The sequence below is a fragment of the Macrobrachium nipponense genome, chromosome 7 (assembly GCF_015104395.2).
Source record: "Macrobrachium nipponense isolate FS-2020 chromosome 7, ASM1510439v2, whole genome shotgun sequence".
Lineage (NCBI taxonomy): Eukaryota > Metazoa > Arthropoda > Malacostraca > Decapoda > Palaemonidae > Macrobrachium > Macrobrachium nipponense.
The window spans coordinates 97,215,091-97,236,659 of NC_061109.1; the positions used below are offsets into that span (position 1 = coordinate 97,215,091).

Below are 21,569 nucleotides of genomic sequence, written 5' to 3' on the forward strand. Positions count from 1 at the left end.
ATTCAGTGCTGAAACAGAAATAGTGTCAAGTTTGAAAGGTGTAACAAGAGGAAAACCTCGTAGTTGCACTATGAATCAATTGATGGTACAGGGTGCTTACTACTGGCCTGCTGCTACTACTGATCCAACAGAATAGTATACATCTAGATTATGCGAGATTCCTGTGGTAAAACCTAAGTAAGTTGAAGAGGATTTCTATGATGCAAAAGAAATTATGGAAGATACAGCAATGATTCTTGCATGCTAAGAAGTTACCTACTAGCATGAACTCATGACTCCTGACCTTACTGTTGGAAGCCTCTGCCTAAGTTGCATATACATATACACTTCTATGATGAAATGTCTCATCCAGGTGGAAATGGTATTTCTGCAAACCTCATTAGCACTGATATATAATAATAACCCTGCCACCCTTGTCTAAAAGACCGTCCTCCAAAGAAATCCTTACATCTCTCTCAGAGAAGATGTCTTCTTTGTTCCTCAGTGGCACAGGTAAAGTGGGAATGATAAACATCAGTGACAGTGGAGTCTTTGAAATTGTGACTTGGCTATAAAACTATGAATGTATTCTGCAGAGCAGGTCTCTAATGATTTTAGCATAGAGAGGAAATTGCTATTTAGCTATGAATATACTGCAGTCCAGGTCTATGACAGTTTTTAGTAGGGAGATATCCACTAAAATCAGTGGAGTCACTTGTCATAGGCCTATGATGAGGGAAACTTCTTTTCAACTATTTGTCTTTAGACAATTCAAGTCTTTTTAAACTGGAGTCCCAACTTGTTTTGTTAAGAGTTTGAAAGTTTGCCACTGATTTGGTAGGATGTTATTCCTGTTTATCAGAAGAGGTTTAACATTTCATGAAAACTTTCTCTCTCAAGGCTGAGGAACCTGAAATGGTGCATGAACAAAACTGAGAAACAGCTGACAAGCTTCCTTTAACTTGGAAGCATGTCTGGGAGCTGCTGACTGCAGTATTAGCTACTGTAATGTAATGGGGGTAAAACAAATCTATATTTTGGACAGAAATACAATCCTTACCTCATTTGTAAATCCCATGCCTCCCCAAAACTGCAAACATCCATCAGTAACTTCACGTGCAAGTCGACCACTCTTCAACTTGCACATAGATGCAAGCTTTGTAACATCCTCTCCTGACACATATAGATCTGAAAACATGGAAACAATATGAATCTAAGTTGTATTGTACATAAAGAACTTGGATTAGGAAATATTAAACATTTAAAAAAAAAAAATTTTATTGCATAAAGCCCTGGCAGCTGTAATATTACTGATAATACAGGCAGTCCCCGGTTATTGGCGGTCTCGGTTAACGGTGATCCGGTTTTATGGCACTTCTCTAGAGCCATAAAATTGGTGACTTATGGCCCCATAAGGGATGAGTTTTGGTTATCAGCGCCATAAAGTGCTGATAATAGTTATGGTGCCATAACATAATTAACAGAGGTGCCATTCACCAGTTATTGGCACCATTAACTGAAACTTTGCGCCATAAATTGCCAGGTTTCGGTTAGTGGCGATTTTTGCTTATCAGCACCCTGCCAATAACTTGGGACTGCCTCTAATAATGAAGAACTTTGACATGTACATATTTCCTACAAGATTTGTTGACTGGAAAATCTTAAAAGACCTCTCAAAGGTCTCAAATCCTTTTCTTGAGAACTGGAGTACTAAAGAGTTGTTCTTTATCTCGTTCCCAAAATAAGCTTACCTAGTACTCAAAAATGCCTGCCTACCCCTCTTCACCCATCCTGTACTGCATTTCCAACCCCCTCCCAGCTAGGGAAACTCCTTCCCTAGCCACACACCATCCCCAGCAAATATTTATGGAGATGTGTTTAACCAATACGATAACTTCTTGTAACAAAAATTTACTTGTCACATTGCTGTCAAATCAGTAGCATGCCTGGGATAGGGACAGTCCTGAGTGGAGTTGATGTCACAAACAGCCATCCACCTAGCGGCAGGAGAGGGAAACCAACCCATGGTTGCCATACGTACAATAATTAATGTACAAATACGACAATTTGACCTTCTGTATGATAAATGAGACCATTTGTACCATAATGCTGTAAGTTACAAACTTGCAAAATAATTAAATGGAAATGTAATATAATTTGAACATATTCTCTCTCTCTCTCTCTCTCTCTCTCTCTCTCTCTCTCTCTCTCTCTCTCTCTCTCTCTCTCTCTCTCTCTCTCTCTCAACTTTTATGAAGTGAATTGCAAACTAAGTCTCATCTAGTGAATATAAGTGTTCAGATGACACAAGAATTGCATTCGAACACTGGAAATTATGTCACTTATTATTCAATAACATTTTAATCAGAATTTAAATACAGTAAAGTGAAAACTGGTGTTTTTAATATTGCTTCTGTGACCTAATGTATTACTGTTTCTTTATATGTTATGATAACATATCTTAAAAAACTATAGTACTGCAACCATCTGAATAGGCAAACTCTCAAGAATCCAGGGAAAAGAACTCCCAATATTAATAATGGTTCTTATGGGAAAATTATGTTTAAATAACACAACCCTGCATTGGTTGAGAGGTAACTGTAATCAAAACATAGCAAGAATAACTGACAGACCTGAGGAATCCAAGCAATAGGTCAAGGGCTAGAAACACGTGCCTGGGGCTATGGCTCTAGATGAAGACAGTCAAGAGCCATGTTGAGCCCCAGGCAGTAATTCATAAGGATTGTATCTCATGACCATTAGGATATTTAGTCAAGAATAGCTCTTACCTATTTTGTAATGAGTAGAAGCAAGTGACCTTGGGCAAACTACACCTATCATGATGAAAACACCCCAACTGACAGATAAAACCAATCCTGCTGCTACTGCCTAGTCTTGAATAAGAATCCCACTACTTTGCACTGTATTCTTAAGTAAAAATCTGCATCTATAAGTGTTAGCCATGAACACTGAGTTGATCTCTAGATAATTTTTGAAAAGTCAGATGTAGTAAAAATGTAGGAGGAGTTCTGATCTAATGGAAAAGCAATTTCACGTGCAAGTTCTTCTCCTGTTAAAATGTCATAGTACACTTGACACCAAGGCCAAAATGGAGATTGTGTTCCTCGTTACCGTCTTCTTAATGAACACCGTAGAGACAAACATCATAGATATGCCTTCCTTTACATCCTTGCCTCTGTGAAGATCAGCATATATTGCCAAACTGTGCAAAAGATATTTCTATTTCTAGCATAGGAACAAAGAGGCAAAATGCTCAAGAACACCACAAAATGGTCCATGCTATGAGTGTTAGTCTCTCTGCTACAAAGTCAGCTACAAAAGACAAGTGAAAAAATCCCATTTCTTGAAATGGGTTAATCACTGGAGACAGCATGAGTTTGACCTATCTCCAGAGTCAAGTTCACAAGGCTTTTCAGGACTAAAGAAAGATTCCTAGTCGTTAATCAACTTTGGAAAGACCACCTTATCAAAGTGTTGGATAAAATCTATTAATTCCATATAGAAACCCACACTGGGTCCACATAGTTTAAAGATATGAGTCAGAGAAGACCTATGTACTTTAATTGCAGAGAGTGGCTTCATAAGCTAATAAAGTGGTATAAAATTTGTGAATTTTCTTCTAATACTCTTTTGACCATATCTTTTCCAAAATCCCTTCCTCAAGTAAAGTAAATTATTTGTCCTGTAACAGAAATCCTAATAGCCAACCTAGTAGTACTTTAAACAGAACTTAACAGAACTCGAAGAATAACTACAGCTCTATTATCAAATAAATAATTCTTCAGCAGTACCAAGGGACCATATATCCTTCAGTGAATAACCAGATGATTAGTATTATCTTACTAATTACGAGCGAAGCGAAATGTTACTGGAAAAGGGCTCATTTCTACCGGCAAAGCCATAATGCTATTCAAATGCTAATATCGCCAAAAGTATTGAAGATAGAAGAAAAATCCTTTCGGCAGGTAAAACCTTAATTCTTTAAATTTCATCCCATATAAGATTTATTTCTAACTTAAATTTTAAAATATCATCAATTCACATTTAAACAGTTTTAATTATTGCATTAGTCCCTAACACAATTCAAATGCTAATACTATCTCCAAAAGTAGTAAGATGTAAAAAAAATTCTTTCCGCAGATAAAACCTTACATCTTTAAATTTAATCCCAAATAAGAGTTTAGTTATAAAATATAAATTCATATTCAAATGATGTTTTAATTACTGCCTTAGGCCCTAACTCTACACATTCAAATGCTAATATCTCCAAAAGTATTGAAGATAAAAAAAAAATCTTTCAGCAGATAAAACTTACATATTTAAATTTCATAACATATGAGATTTATCATCCCATGTAAGATTTATTTTTAAAATATGATAAAATAACAATTTGTTGGAAATTGTATTTTTCCTAACTATACAAACCTGAGGTCCTTTAACAATAGGAAGGTACTTAGCGGCAGCCGAACCGGTCGTAAGCTTCAAACAAGGGGGTTCGGTAGTTAACTACTTGTCCGGCAGTTGGTGGTCAGCTCGACTGCGAGGAGAGGAGTCACTATGCTTTAGGCCCAGGAAACGCAGAGTGAGGGGTGGCATGAGGTGGGACTATATGCAAAGGACCTCAGGTTTGTATAGTTAGGAAAAATACAATTTCCGACAAATCGTTATTTGTTCCAATACCTATACAAACCCTCGGTCCTTTAACAATAGGCAGACTCACTTATTGGTGGGTGGAATCCGAGTCTTATGAACAGACTGGTGTTCATCCTTACCTTGGATTCCCTCCCTGGTCGTAAGAGCAGAGGGAGGGATCCTAGCCTCTGCCCAGCTGATCGGGGTGTGCACCGCAGGATCAGTGCTCAGACTTCTGGACCAAATTTATATGAAGGAGGCAAGCGTACCTCTTATAAATAGCAAAAGGCAAGAACTAGTTCCTACTTCAAGAGCCAAAGTAAAGTTATGGGTTTGTCTCTTGTTGGCTTCCACTCCACCCCCTTGTCGGGGAGTGGAGGTTAAACACTCCTATCCCTACTGAAAGGGATAGAATGGAGCTCGGTTGTGTAGCTTACCTGCATCGGCCTCCTGTTCAGCGTAGTGACGACCGCGGCCCTCTGCCCACAGGTACAGGAGAAGAATGAAGGAGGAAGAGAAGCTGGTCACACACTCTTTCACTCGTCCATTCATGCAGTCACCCAAGGATGCGATGCTGCTCTGTCCGCTCGGGTGCTGGGTAGACTACACAACTTGTTGAGCAGCCACCACAGGTCCCAAGGAAAAAGTGTCCAAGGACCTGTGGGTGATATCCCGAAGGTAGAATAAAGTGAAGGTGGTCTGGTTGGCCCAAACCCCTGCCTTCAGAACCTGCGCCAGGGAGAAGTTCTTGCGCAACTCAAGGGTTGGACCAATACCTCTGACTTCATGGGCTCTTGGACGAAGGGGTACGGGTGTCGTTACTACCAGCTGTCTCGTACGCCCTCCTGATCACCACATGCAGCCAGAAAGAAAGAGTGTTCTTGGAAACTTCTTTCTTGATAACCCCGGTGCTAACGAAGAGGCGTTGACACTCAGGCCTGAGGTGCCGAGTTCACTTCAGATAGCGCCGTAGCACCCTCACAGGACAAAGCAGCATCTCATCCGCATCATTATCAGTGAAATCCTTCAGGGAGGGGATCGTGAGGGACTCGAACCGGTCGTCAGGAACTGAAGGATTCTGAGTCTTCGCTACGAAGTTCGGGACGAAATCGAGCGTCACGGATCCCCATCCCCTGGAATGCTTGACATCGAAGGAAAGACCATGAAGTTCCTCTACTCTCTTCGCCGATGCCAGGGCTAGCAAGAAGAGGGTCTTGAGGGTCAGATCCCTGTCTGACGACTCTCGGAGTGGCTCAAAGGGTCTGCGAGTCAAACTCCTAAGGACGAGAGTCACATCCCACCCCGGGGGCCTGAGTTCCCTGGGTGGCCAAGACCTCTCAAAGCTCTTCATCAGGAGGGAGATCTCGTAAGAAGAGGAGATGTCCACACCTAGCAGTTTAAGGACTAGGGCCAGGGCGGCTCTGTATCCTTTAACTGCAGAAGCGGAGAGGAGCTTCTCTCGGCGAAGGAAGACGAGGAAATCCGCTACCTGCTGAAGAGTGGCTCTGAGAGGAGAGAGACCCCATCCACGACACCAACCACAGAAGACGGACCACTTCCCCTGGTATACAGCTGCAGAGGACTGTCTGAGGTATCCAGCCACCTCTGTTGCTGCGCTGCGAGAAAAGCCTCTCGCTCGCAAGAGATGGTGGATAACAGCCAGCCGTGAAGACACAGGGACTCGATGGACCGGTGGTACCATTCTACGTGTGGCTGGCACAGGAGGTTGTGCCAGGGGGGAATCTCTCTCGGCGCTTCGGCAAGCAGAGCCAGCAGGTCCGGATACCAAACGGCCTGAGGTCGTTTGGGCGCCACCAGGATCATTCGAACGTTCGCGGTGATCGGCGCCCTACTGATCACTTTGCGAATCAGACAGAACGGGGGAAAGGCGTAGACGAAGAGGTTGTCCCACGGATGTTGAAGAGCGTCCTCTGCAGCTACCCATGGGTCCGGCACAACCGAGTAGAAAACCTGGAGTTTTCTGTTGTGCCGGGTGGCGAACAGATCCACGACTGGACGCCCCCACAGGTTGAAGAGCCTTTCCGCCACGTCAGGATGAAGGGACCATTTGGTTCCTATCACCTGATCCCGACGGCTGAGCTTGTCGGCTACCACATTCCTCTTGCCTGGAATGTAGCGGGCTGACAGCTCTACTGAGTGTGCCGCGGCCCACTCGCGCACCTGCAGCGTCAACTGGTGCAGTGGGAAGGACACTAGGCCCCCCTGCTTGTTAACGTACGTCACTACTGTGGTGTTGTCGCTCATCAACACCACTGAGTGTCCCACCAGACGGTTCCGGAACTCTTGGAGAGCGAGGAACGCTGCCTTGAGCTCCAGGACATTGATGTGAAGGTGCTTGTCGCAATGGTCCCACACACCTGCAGTCAGCAACTCCTCCAGGTGTGCGCCTCATCCCACAGTCGATGAGTCTCCGAAGAGCAGCATCTCCGGGGGGGAGTGCAAAGAGGCACTCCTCTTATGAAGTTCCCGTCGTCCAGCCACCAGGCTAGGTCCTGCCTCACCTCCTCCGTGAGGGATACGGGGAAGAAGGGAGGGTCCCTTGCCTGTGACCAACACTCCTTTAGTCTCCACTGAAGAGACCGCCGGTGAAGACGCCCGTGAGGGACTAGCTTCTCGAGAGACGACAGGTGACCGATCACGACCTGGCACTGCATAGCTGGTTGCCTCCTGTAGAGACAGGAACTGTCTTGCTGCCTCCCTGAACCTGCTGATCCGCGAATCTGCGGGGAAGACTCGCCCTGCTACCTTGTCGATCAGCATGCCCAGGTACTTCATCCTCTGCTTGGGCTCGAGATCTGACTTCTCATAATTCACTACGATTCCCAGATCGCGGCAGAATTTGAGGAGTCGATATCTGTCTTGCACCAACTGCGAGCGGGAGCTCGCCAGGACTAACCAATCGTCGAGATACCTCAAGAGACGTATCCCTACCGAGTGGGCCCAAGCCGACACCAGCGTGAACACTCACGTGAACACCTGTGGGGCGGTTGAGAGACCGAAACAAAGTGCGCTGAATTGGTACAATGTCCCATCGAAGATGAAGCGGAGGTACTTCCTGGAGGATTGATGGATGGGTATCTGGAAATATGCGTCCTTCAGATCCACCGAAAGCATGAAGTTGTCCTCCCTGATGGAATCGAGCACTGAACATGCTGTTTCCATCGTGAACCAAGTCTGGCGAACGAATCGGTTCAAGGGAGAGAGATCTATCACTGGGCACCAGCAAACACCCCCCCCCCCCCCCCCGAGGACTTCTCCACTAGGAAGAGTCGGCTGTAGAAGAACGGCGACTAATCCTGTACGATCTTCACAGCATGTTTGCACTTCCTGCCGGAGCGTCACGTCCTTGGTCGAACCAGGAACGTAGGTTTGCAGATGGACCGGGTTGGAGGTGAGGGGTGGCCGAGACTTGAAGGGTAGTAGATATCCCTCCCGAAGGACGTTTACTATCCAGGTCTCCGCACCGTAGCGCTGCCATGTTGCCCAATGGCTCGCCAGGCACCCCCCCACTTCCGGCAGCAGGTGAGGGGGAACGCCGTCCCTAGCGTTTCCCTCCTCTCTTCGACTTCTTCCCAGATCCTCCTCGAGAGAAGGACTGGGAGGAGGGCTGGTTGCGGTCACTCCTTACAGCAGAAGTCGAAGGCAGAGTCTTTCCTCTCGGCTTCGACAAGGTGACTGTCTTGGCCGCAGAGACGATGAAGACAAAGACGACACCTTCCTCCTCTTCTTCTTCTTCGTCAGCTTCCTCAGCACCACCGTCAGGGCTTCCATCCAGGGCCTGACTGCACCTGTCCGGAAGGACCTGGGGTGGGAGCAGCAACACCATGGGCAGGAACGACGGCGGCAGGAACTGGGCGAAGTCACAGTGGGCATCGAAACCTCCAGCAGCGGTGCCTGCACAGCGGCTGTCGGGGTCATCGTGGCTACGTGCTGAGTGTACACCAGGTGCGGCGGAGCAGCATAGCCCGGCGTGGACACCGTCGTGGTGGTCGGCCCATGTGTTACCAGCATGGCCCCTCTCGCCAGGTGACTCAGCAGCCCCTGGACGGTCGGTGTCCCTTGCAGCCCCTGGACGGTCGGTGTCCTTGCAGCCCCAGCGAGTACCAGGCCCGTCCGAGATCATCCCCCGTGGCAAGCAAGTCTGAGGAAGGAAAAGTCGGGCGAGTTAGTGGGGGGTCTCCCCTCGCCTGGGAGGGACAGTTCCCACCCCGAGCGAACGGAGGACCCAGAGTACAACTGGATGTCGGGGTATCTCGCCCCCCTCCACACTCGACTGATCAAGAGAGGAGAAGGAGTGAGAAACCTCCCCCGAAGGGGAAGGAGCCATACAAGGGAGCCGAGATGGAGGGAGAAAAGAGGAAGACGTGTCCGTGACCAAGGGCGTAGCCGGAGAACCCTCCGACGACTCCTTGGCCGGCTTGCGCGGCTTCTTCCTCCCCCCATAGCGCTCCCACTGCTCCTCCGACCAAAAAATACAAGTATCACATGTCTCGGTGCAAGAGCATTCTCGCACTCTACACCGAGTACAAAAATCATGAGGATCAACCTCTACAGATGATCGGAAGGCCCCACACTTACGGCCCTCTACACCAGGGCACAATCTGCAGCTGATGGGGGGGCGAGAGGGTCTCTTCTGCTCTCGTGGTTCCATATCCATAACAATAAAGCACTGTATGAATAAAAAAACACACACGTACTTACTTATATCCTTTGCACTAGCACACAGTAAAAGGAAAAGCAAAAAAGTCTTCAATCAGTGAAGCAAACCAAGCATACGACAGAAGCGGGCAGAGACGAGCAGCACGTCCATCCACTAGCGCGGCCGAAAGCAAAGTGACTCCTCTCCTCGCAGTCAAGCTGACCGCCAACTGCCGGACAAGTAGTTAGCTACCGAACCCCCTTGTTCGAAGCTTACAACCGGTTCAGCTGCCACTAAGTACCTTCCTAATGTTAAAGGACCGAGGGTTTGTATACGTATTGGAACAATTCACATTTAAATAATGTTTTAATTATTGCATTATAATTTTCACCATGTGCCAGCCCTAATGCTATTCAAATGTTAAAATCTCCAAAAGTATTGAAGATAACAGAAAAATTCTTCCATCAGACAAAACCTTACATCTTTAAATTTCATCCCATCTAAGATTTATTTTTAAAATATCAGTCGTACTGGAAACAGGCTCATTTCGGATGGCCAGGCACAGCCCAGTCCTAACACCATTCAAATACTAATATGTATCTCCAAAAGTATCAAATGTAAAAAAAAAATTCTTTAGGCAGATAAAACATTACATTTTTCAATTTCGTCTCATATAAGATTTATTTAAGACTACAAATGTGAAATGTAATTAACAATAACAATTATGTGGCAGAGAGTTCAGAGATACCTAGTTAACCCATTCATGGTTTAACAAGAAGCTTCGCGAGTTATTGCCTTTAGGGCATCCTACTGGTACTTTGCAGTACTCCACACACTTACTCAAGAATTACTTGAGAATTTTTCAGTATTGAACTTATGCATCTACTCGTATTTGAAGAATGCATTGCAAGCATTTGTTATAATACCTGCATTACACATTATGTACTGCACTGCCACACAGAAAGTGCTTCATTTTACCTTATGATCAAAGGAATTTGCTTAAAAGTTTTACCACTTATTATCCAACTAATACCGAAAAAATAAAGGTGGGGAAATAATGGTATTCAACCTCCAAGTTCATAAATTTTAGTTTTGAAACTTTTTGAAAATACAGCAAAAAAAAGGTTCACTCAAAAATAATTTTGCCTGCTTGTAATCTTGTAATTGTAGGTATATATAGTTACTATTATACAAGCTGTAAAAGTTTCCTCGAATCTGGTTCAGTCATCTTTGAGATTGAAGCATTTATTTAAAAAAAAAAAAAAAAAGTTTTTCTGAAAAAGTTTTGAGAAAACAGCAAAAAAAAAATATAGCTTATTTTGTAATAACTATGAAAATATGATAGTTAGAAAGCTGACTTTTTCACTAAAACTATTTCATCATATGAAAAAAATGCCCTGAAATTTACAGTATAATCAAATGAATAAAACTACTCTCTCTTGATTTATATACAGGCGGCCCGCGGTTAACAGCGCAATCACTCAACGGCGAATCGGTTTTACGGCAGTCGTCAAAAATATTCATTAAAAAAATAAGGCATTTTAAAGGTATCTTTACGGCACAAATTTCAGTTAACAGCGCCGCTAGCACCGTTGTCTAACGAGTTCATACATTTGTAGAAATGCTGTTCAGACCATAAAGGTTATGCAAATTATATTAACAAATTTTATGGAGAGTTATTACGTAGGTATTAGGGTAAAATATATGCCTCTGACGCTGTTCTATGCCGAAAATATCGAGTTACATAAGTGCAAATTTAGCTATGGATGTGTCGATTCATAAATGTTCATGCTTTTGTTTAAAATGTGTATGAAAATGTATTACGTGAAAGGCATTTTTATTTCTGTACAGAAATATGATACAAAGGCAGCTTTTGAAACTGCCCTTCACGTTATCAAATAGATGTTATTTCATGTTCTTTCTTGTAAGCCGCCGCCTGCCGCTCTTCCGAAAATATCGATTTAAAAAAAAGTGTAAATTAGCGATCGATGTGTCGATTTTATAAATGTTTATGCTTTTATGTTTAAAATGTGTATGAAAATGTATTACGAATAGGGTATTTTTATTTCTGTGCAAAAATATAAAAAGGCAGCTTTTGAAACTCCCCTTCAAGTTATCGACTACGATGTTTTTTTCAAGTTCGTTCTTGTATGCCGCCGTCTGCCGCTCTTCCGAAAATATAGAGTTAAAAAGAGTGCAAATTTAGCGATCAATGTGTCGATTTTTCAAATGTTTATGCTTTTATGTTTAAAATGTGTATGAAAATATATTACGTAAAGGTATTTTCATTTTTGTACAGAAATAAGATACAAATTAAGGCAGCCTTTGTAACTACGCTCCACGTTGTCAGGGGATGGTTTTTCATGTTCGTTCTTGTCCGCCAGTTCCGAAAAATGCATTGCGTTATTTTATTAATTATGCATCTTTTCCATAAATCCTTTAAAAAGTTATACATTATTTCACTGTATCCAAGAATATTGTATGTATTCTCATATTATTGTATTTTAAAATACTACGGCAAACTTAAGCCCGTATTCCGCGGAGCGGCCAATGGTGTGGTTTGAAATCAGCTGATGAATACGAGTTTGTTTCACCATAATGCAATTCTGAGCGAATGCTCTTGCTTCTAGTTAGCATAAACGAATATCTATATACTTGACTTATATGAGACAAAGTTATTTTTCCTTATACAGCGTGTTTTTAGGTGGAAATATTTATTGAATATGTCTCGTTGTGAATGTGAACTACTATTTTTTTCGTTAACAGATTACGTTGGCGGCATGTTTATTGCGTAAAAAATTATGTGATTCCGTTCGCAATAATCCTTTATACCATCGTAATACGAACTTTACGTTATTTATCTTATATCGGCGTGAAACCAACAGTAATGTGTGTTCTTTCAAGCACAGTAGTTTTGATTAAAATTATTTTATCTACAGTTGTGTGTGATGGCAGACGTTTACTGCAGTTTTATCCTTGTTGCCGATGTACGATAATAGTCATTAGCAGCTTGAACAGTTTTCTCAGCTTCAGTTATAACTAGGTTTAAATTTAACGGTATATTTCCCGATTGATCTTTAATCTATATTGATCTCTGATCTATAGCGAATAAAGTTATTACATTAAGATATCTTAGTTCTATTCTATACATAACGCCATTTATAACAAATACGGTAATGTTGCACTGTAGTACGATGATCGAAATACAAGCCAAACGGATGTTATCCAGTTCGGTTGTACTTAGAAAAAAAAAAAAAAGTCGTTTCTCGTTCAATTGTTCATGGCTGTACACGTTCACGCAACGAGTATAACGTTAAAACCATACTTTCATCATTCTCTTTTGCTGTTATTGAACTTATGTAACTAGAAGATGGATAAAGTTAGGCCATTGTAATTTGCTCTCTCATAAAATCGAACTATCGTAAGACTAATGATCGTAACCTGAACACTACAGCTACCTGTACACTGTATAAACTTTATTATATCTTTACATACTCTAGATACCCACATGTACTGTACAGTAAATTCTATAGTACTATACTGCATAAATATAATTTTAATTATTGCGCCGTTGTGGGATTACGGCGCCTTTGACTGATCTAGAGTTTCGAAAGAAGGTGTGCGGCGGCTGTAGGCTTTAAAATCGCTCAGCGTCGAAAATCGCTTGGCGTCGGTGGCCAGGAACGGAACCCCTGCCGCTAACCGAGGGCCGCCTGTATTACCTAAATGTTACATTTATGGAGAGCACTGATGTTATAAGGCCCCATTCTATAAAGTAACTTTTACCACCGATTATACAAATACGTAATACTGATACAACAAGTCTTGTTTCAGTCATCTTGGAGAAAAAAAATTAAATTTTCAGGAAACGGTAAAAGAGCAATATTTTTGGACCCAAAAATGAGATAAAATAAAAAATATTTCTGGGCTCAGCTCGTGTCGGCCTATGAAAGTATCCTTAATATCATTCTTTCTAGGCAAAATTAATCTAAAATTACCAGAGAAAAACAAAATTAAGAAAATGTCAGTAAAACTGACTCGCTCACTCTATAAAAGAAGTGTCGGTATGAGAATAGGGGCGAGTGGGATCACTACCACGAGTCATTCACCATTTAGACCTTCCAATCTAAAATCCCCACTAGAGAGAGCTGATACTAACGGGTGATGCGGCCGCTACTACTACTACTAGTGACGCCACGGACAGCAGCGCCCCTAGCGGTCATCCTTAATTATTAGACGGTACACATTGTACGCTTTTTTCTTTCGTGCCGTGTTATCTTTGGATTTATCTCCTTATTCACCATGGAACGTGCTGCCATCGCATCGGCTAAGTTAAGTGCCTCATAAGTAGTATTTTACCGTATTTTAGTCTTCCAGGGACCAGTATTTTCCTTCTAATAGGTCATATACGGTTTCCCGGTCGACTCGTGGCAGCGCCATGCCGCCTCATGTTAAGAATTCCCGGTCTTCCATACTGGGACTTCCTATACTTATGGGCTTACTATATCACGTTCATCGTTTTTTACATCGCTTTTTAGCTAGGTCAGCCCTTTTACCATTTCTCTTAGTTTGGTATTTAGGGCTATTCTGTGTTTCTGGCCCAGCATCCCGGCTCTTGCTCTTCATCGGCTATCGCTGGCTCCGAGTAGTCAACTGTTCCTCGGAACAGTTTGCCTCCTCCTGGGCTTCTTTTTCTTTTACTAAAAGTGTCTTTTCCACCTTTTACGATGTAATTTTAGTTTTATTTAGGGTGTTAGGCTAGCCTAGGTGCATGTCCCATGTGTTGGTACAGTCTGGTTCACGTGGCCACTCCCACGGTTTGTGTGCTATCGCGGCTTAGGCCACTTGCAGTCACGTGTTCCATAGCACCTTACCCTTCCCCTTCCCTCCTCCCTACCAGGTATAGGGAGGGGTCTGGGGACCCCTTGGTTACCATGACAACCTCAGTAGCCTTCCTCCCTCTTTCTCTGAGGAGGCCAGGGGTTTCTCCCAGCTGGGGTATAGGGCGACCACTTGTCTCGGGTACCGGGTCACCGAGCGGGTAGTTGTTGGGACGGGGAGGAGTAGGCCACCCCCCCCCCTCTCTCTCTCCCGCCGCGTCACGCCGGGAACCCCCCCCATTGCTCAGTCCCACCTTTCCCCCACTGTAACGAACGGTTATAGTTCGTCTGGCTCCGCCAGTGGGCGGGGTGGTCACTACTAGTGGTCTATTGCTTGCCTACTATATCCTGCCTTTTTCCCGCTATCGGAGGAGAGCTTGCTTCTTACCCGGGCACTCTTCTAGTAGACGGGGAAAAGATTTATATATATTTCGTTATAAATATAAGGATATACCCTAATTTTACGGTGAATTTTAGTATTATTTAACTGTGTGTATACCATCTCCGTCGTTATCCGTCGTGGTTTCATAGCTCACCACCACACCTGGTTGGATATTCTCTCCTGTCTCCGGCATAGCCTTAGACAACTCCAACCACCTTGTTACCACACGTATTATGGCGGGGCTCTGGTTTAATCTAACTTTCACGCTCCGGCATGCAGCGGAGCAATTGTTAGGCTGTAAGTGTTCTCCTGATACTTATGTATCTTTCCACTAACAGGCTACCAACTGTCAGGTCCTGGGGTGTAACGCGACGCTGTACGACCCCTGCGCCCACGATGAGTGCAGGACTCACGCCCCGTGTGCCACGACCCACACGCCATGATCGTCTGGCACCCAGAAGCCTGCACCATCTGCTATGACCTTGTCAGTCAGCTGGTGGGGGGGGGTAAGTCGATTTTAGACTTCTTTATCATATTACTAATAACACTTAGTCATAAGCTTGTTAAACCCCGTCCCCGCCACTAGAAGCTTCATTTCGCCTTCTCTTTCAGGCTGCCGCCGTGAAGGAAGTCGCCCTAGCAACCCTGAAGGCTTGGGTGAGCGGCTTCGGGAAGAACACCGCCAAGGGCCAGCCGTACATCTTGGATAAGAAGCTGGCCGTTCAGATCTTCCCCGGCGGCAAATCAACAGGCTACGTTGATCCTGTCTCAGCAGCCCCTCTCATCGCCTCCATACAGCAAGAGGTGCAGCAGTCGTTCGGGTCCGTGGCCACGCACGAGCCTGTCCCAGACGTTGCAACTTTGGACCTGAACATCGAACCTATGGCGGTAGGGGCGGAGGATTTGTTGGTTGAGGTAGGTGTGTCGGGCGCCCAAGGTCTTTTCCTTGGGCGCTCCTGGATCTTCTGTCCCTTCTACTGCTTCTTTTCAAGGCTTTACGGGATCTGAGATCCCTGCCCGCTCTCCCGCTCTCTCTGTACCCCCAAAGGTGAAGGGACAGAGAGAACAGAAGACCCTCCATAAGACGACTTCTAAGAAGTCGTCGTCGTCTTCTTCAGTAAAGAAGTCTTCGACTTCCTATGCTGACGCGGTGAAGGCTAAGCCGAGCTCTTCGTACTCCAAGAGCTTCTAAGGAGAAGGCTCACGCTCCAGCTGAGCCAATGCCTTCTCCGGCCTCCACCGCATCCACTCCGGCAACGCCGGTTGGAGTAGCGGGACCGAGCGCCTTTGATCCCACTGCCTTCTCGGCAGTGGTGATGCAACAGGTAGGAGAGATGGTAGGCTCGCAGGTCTCCGCCCTCGGAACCAAGTTTGAACAGATGTTTGCGCAGCTGTCAAACACCCTTAGTCAGTCGGGCCAGTCCATCCAAGATCTCTCTAACAGAGTTAGAGAGAATGAGGACCGAGTAGCTGGGCTTTCTCAGGCTCCTCATCCAATCTCCCCAGTAGCAGGTGCTGGCATTCTCCAGCTACCTCCTTATGAGTCGCTACCAGCCTTCTCCATGGATAACCCATGGAGAGTGGCAGCTTACGCTCCATTCAAGGACGGTATGATCTCTGTCCCGGAGTGTGGAACTCGAAGGATTGAGGACTTCGAGTTTTATCCTCCGGGATTGACTCACCCTTTCATTGGATGTGCTAGGCTGACCGTGGCGGCCCTCACTAGGGAGGACAAGATTTCCCGAGAAAACGTGCTATATAGTAGAGAGCACGCACAGCGGGAATGGGTTCACTGCCTGGAGGACTGGGAGTGTACCAACACTAAGCTCCAGGCTTTCAAGAGTCCTTTCACTATTTTTGCGACGGAGGAGGAGGCTTCTCTTCCGTTCGCTACCAAAATAGTGGAAGCGACTCTTCAGGCAGTCCTCAAGGATGAGTCCATGCCACAGCTGAGGGAAGCGGATTCTACTTCTCCGCTCTTTCCAGCCTTCGGAGAATTGTGGGAGAACTTGCCTGCCACATTCACGCGTGGTAAGCTTAAACCAGACTGCGCAATGGACCAGTTTGGCGAAAAGCTTCCAAGGCTGCCTGATACCTTGATCCAGGCAGAGTTCGATGCACGAACTAGGTTTGGGAGATCCCTCAACTCCTTAATTATCACTGAGATGGCGGCACTATCGTATGGCACAGAACCACTATTTAAGATTCTGGCCAAGTCTCAGCTCCAAACAGTTCAGACGGATGCTTTCGACTTCTTCCAAGCTAGGAGGAACTGCCGAAAGCACGTTCTGCAGGAGTGCACTATTAGGCACGAACCTAATAGACTCCTGGCTTCCAGCATGTGGGGGGCGGACCTCTTCCCAGAGTCCGCTGTGAATGAGGTGCACCATGAGGCTGCTAGGCTCAACCAGAGCCTTAGAGCTAGGTGGGGCATCTCCTCTAAGAGGAAACAAGAATCCGCCCCTACTGCTGGTAAGAAACTCAAGAAGTCTGGTAAAAGGTTCCAACCTTACCAGAAACATCAGCAGCAACAGCAGTTCGTTCAGGCCGTCCCAGTTACCCAACAGGGACAACCATCAACCTCAAAACAGGCCCAACCCATCCTCCTGTTGTCTCCTCAGTCGCAACCCTCGACCTCCTACGCAGTCTCGCCGGCCTTCAACCCTATGTATGAAGGTCAGGCTTACCCTCCCTTTAATAGGCTGTCAAGAGGTAGCAGAGCGAGAGGCCACTTTCGCCAGCGTGGCACAGGAAGAGCGGCAAGGGGAAGGCAGTTCAGAGGAGGGCGTGGAGGTCAACCCGCCCAACAACAGTGAGGCTACCCAGGTAGGAGGGAGGCTGTTCCTCTTCCGTCACAGGTGGGGGTTCAGCAATTGGGCACAGAGCATCGTGTCCAAGGGATTGGGTTGGAGTTGGATCAAAGATCCCCCTCCAATCAAATCATTTTATCAGGAACCATCAAAGGAATTGACAGATTACGCGAGGGAACTCCTTCAGAAAGGAGCTATTGCGAGAGTCAAGCATCTAAAATTTCAAGGTCGCTTATTCAGCGTGCCAAAGAAAGGCTCAACAAAAAGAAGGGTAATCTTAGACTTGTCAAGGCTAAACTCTTTCATTCGTTGCGACAAGTTCAAAATGCTTACCATCTCGCAAGTAAGGACCTTACTTCCCCGTGGAGCCGTCACATGCTCCATCGATCTTACAAACGCATACTATCATATCCCTATAGCCAGGCACTTCCGCCCATTCCTAGGCTTCAAACTAGGAAATCAGACATTCTCATTCAAAGTGATGCCCTTCGGTCTGAATGTAGCCCCCAGGGTATTCACGAAAATAGCAGAAGTGGTGGTTCAACAATTGAGAACTCAAGGGATAATGGTAGCAGCATACCTCGACGATTGGTTGATCTGGGCACCAACAGTCGAGGAATGTCTCAAAGCCACAAAAAAGGTAGTTCAATTTCTGGAACATCTGGGGTTCCAGATAAACAAGACGAAATCCAGACTTACTCCAGAGTCTCGTTTTCAGTGGCTAGGAATCCAATGGGATTTGTCTTCCCACAATCTGTCAATTCCGGTGGTCAAACGGAAAGAAATAGCCAAGTCTGTGAAACAATTTCTCAAATGCAAACAGACATCAAGGAGAAACCAGGAAAGAATCCTAGGTTCTCTTCAGTTTGCCTCAGTGACAGACATCCTCCTGAAAGCAAGGCTGAAAGATATAAACCGAGTTTGGCGATCGAGAGCAAACGCCAAATCTCGAGACAAGTTGTCAGTAATTCCACAGATCCTTCGCAATCAGCTCCGTCCATGGACAAAGGTGAAGAACCTGGCCAAACTAGTACCCCTTCAATATCCCCTTCCAGTGCTAACCATTCACACGGATGCCTCCCTGTCCGGGTGGGGGGGATATTCTCAATTCAAACAAGTTCAGGGGACTTGGTCAGTTCAGTTCCGCCAGCAACACATAAACGTCTTGGAAGCAATGGCAGTATTTCTTACCCTGAAGAGACTTCTTCTTCCCCCGAAAAAGTCTCATCTAAGACTAGTTTTGGACAGTGCAGTGGTAGTTCATTGCATCAACAGAGGAGGGTCCAAATCCAAACATGTAAACCATGTCATGATAGCCATCTTTGCACTAGCAGACAAACACAAATGGCATCTGTCCGCCACTCACCTGGCGGGGGTAAGAAATGTGATAGCAGACGCTTTGTCCCGGTCGGTCCCTCTGGAATCAGAATGGTCCCTGGACGACAGGTCATTCCAGTGGATATGGCCGGAGAGTCCAAGGTCTCCAAGTGGATCTCTTCGCCTCACAAGCGAACCACAAGCTCCCTTGCTATGTGGCCCCCAACCTGGACCCTCTGGCTTATGCCACGGACGCCCTGTCGTTAGATTGGAATCAGTGGAGGAAAATTTATGTCTTTCCTCCAGTGAATCTTCTTTTGAAAGTCTTGAGCAAGCTGAGGACTTTCAAGGGACTAGTAGCTCTGATTGCTCCAGACTGGCCCAAGAGCAACTGGTATCCTCTGCTTCTGGAATTGGGTCTCCGACCTCAACAGATTCCCAATCCCAAACTGTCGCAATCAGTACAAATGAGGACTGTGTTCGCTTCCTCAGGAATTCTTCAGACCCTAACTTTATGGACTTCATGAAGTTTGCGGCTAACAAAGATGCTAACATTGATCCGCAAAACATCCTCTTCCTAGAATCAGATAAGAGAGAGTCAACTATTAGACAATATGACTCAGCTGTTAAAAAATTAGCATCCTTCCTGAAAGAATCAAACACTACAACCATGACAGTTAACTTAGCTATATCCTTTTTCAGATCCTTGTTTGAAAAAGGTTTAGCAACTAGCACTATTACTACTCATAAATCGGCTTTGAGGAAGATCTTTCAGTTGGGTTTCCAGATAGACCTAACAGAATCTTACTTTACATCTATTCCTAAAGCCTGTGCTAGACTTAGACCCTCTCAAAGGCCTACTGCAGTCTCATGGTTCTTAAATGATGTCCTCAAACTAGCCTCAGATACTGACAACTCGTCTTGTACATTCATAATGCTTCTTAGAAAGACGTTATTCTTATTAAGCCTAGCTTCAGGAGCTAGAATTTCAGAACTGTCGGCTCTATCCAGAGATGCGGGTCATGTGGAATTCCTCCCTTCAGGAGAAGTTCTGCTTGCTCCGGATCGTAGTTTTTTGGCTAAAAATGAGGATCCTCTTGCAAGGTGGGCTCCTTGGAAAGTCATCCCACTTCCGCAAGATCCTTCTCTCTGCCCAGTATCAACTTTAAGAGCCTTTCTATCTCGCACATCCTCAAGATCCTCAGGTTCTCTCTTCATGAGAGAAAAAGGTGGTACTTTATCAGTAAAAGGAATTAGACAACAGATCCTTTACTTCATTAAACAAGCCAATCCTGATTCATTTCCAAAAGCACATGACATCAGAGGAGTAGCCACCTCAATTAACTACTTTCAACATATGAACTTTGAGGATCTTAAAAAGTATACGGGATGGAAATCAAATCCGACAGTCTTTAAACGTCACTACCTAAAGTCCTTGGAATCTTTAAAATTTTCTGCAGTAGCAGCGGGAAACATTGTTTCTCCTGATACTGTATAGTAGTCATAATATAGATCCAGGTCTCCTTTCTACCTACCTCGTCCAACATGCCTCACCCTATCGCCATGCTACTCGGATACTCTAGCCTTAGCCGCTGAGATCATATTGGTGGATTGTCCCTTATTTTTTTGCTAGGGACATCCACACTATGTACTTATAAGACTTCAGTGTCCCTACTTATTTTTATGCTAGGGTAGGACACAATGTGTTTGTATATTATGTAAATACCTTACTTAAGTGAATCTATTTTGTTAATTTGCATTGCATTATTGGATATTACTATGTTTAATATAAGTTAATTTTTAAGTACTTTATATTGTTGGCTTTCTTTATCATGTCATTGTTAGCTTTAAGTACTTAGTTTGTATTCTGTAATATACCTGATTCACTTATATTATATACCTCTTTTTTACAACTGATTTTCATTTGTCCTTTTTCCCATCTTGTCTGTTTCTCTGGTACTCTTTCATAGGCCGACACGAGCTGAGCCCAGAAAAGGGATTTTGACGTAGGAAAAATCTATTTCTGGGTGATTGGCTCGTGTCGCCCTATGAAACCCACCCTGTCTTTGTTTACCCACCCTGCAGGACAAGATGTTCATAGATTAAGGATGACCGCTAGGGGCGCTGCTGTCCGTGGCGTCACTAGTAGTAGTAGTAGCGGCCGCATCACCCGTTAGTATCAGCTCTCTCTAGTGGGGATTTTAGATTGGAAGGTCTAAATGGTGAATGACTCGTGGTAGTGATCCCACTCGCCCCTATTCTCATACCGACACTTCTTTTATAGAGTGAGCGAGTCAGTTTTACTGACATTTTCTTAATTTTGTTTTTCTCTGGTAATTTTAGATTAATTTTGCCTAGAAAGAATGATATTAAGGATACTTTCATAGGGCGACACGAGCCAATCACCCAGAAATAGATTTTTCCTACGTCAAAATCCCTTTTATATTACTTATCCCAATAAGCTGTTTTCTCTATTACGCTAACGCTAGAGAAAATGGGATAGTTTAATGGGGAACAACTATTTTAGAATGAATATTGTTTATCACATTCATTTTCCATGCTTTTTTTACAATTTGAGTTCACAGTGCCGTAAGAGTGATGAAGAAAGTTGTCCATGAATCAATCTCAGTATTTCTTTTAGCATAACATTTTAGGATATGTTTATTTATACGTACAACAGTCCGAAATAGTGTATATCTCAAACTTGATACTCTCTAAATAACATTTGTAGACTTACTTTTTTACAATCTGTCATTCACAATGCCATGCAAGCAATGAACAAATTTGTCCATGAACCAATCAAAACATTCTTTTTTAGCAATAATCTAGATGCTTATTTATGCAAAAAAAACTGTCAAAAACAGACCATAACTCAATTGGACCTATCC

General features: G+C 44.5%; 1 protein-coding gene across 1 annotated transcript in view; it reads right to left on the reverse strand.

Annotated features, from left to right (window-relative positions):
• The window catches only part of LOC135217279 (probable acyl-CoA dehydrogenase 6), a 96,965-nt gene that overhangs the window by 13,441 nt on the left and 61,955 nt on the right, over positions 1–21,569 (reverse strand). The window contains exon 7 of the mRNA XM_064253025.1: positions 1,040–1,167. Within this exon, the coding sequence (XP_064109095.1) occupies positions 1,040–1,167 (128 nt within the window). The remainder of the gene's footprint in view (positions 1–1,039; positions 1,168–21,569) is intronic.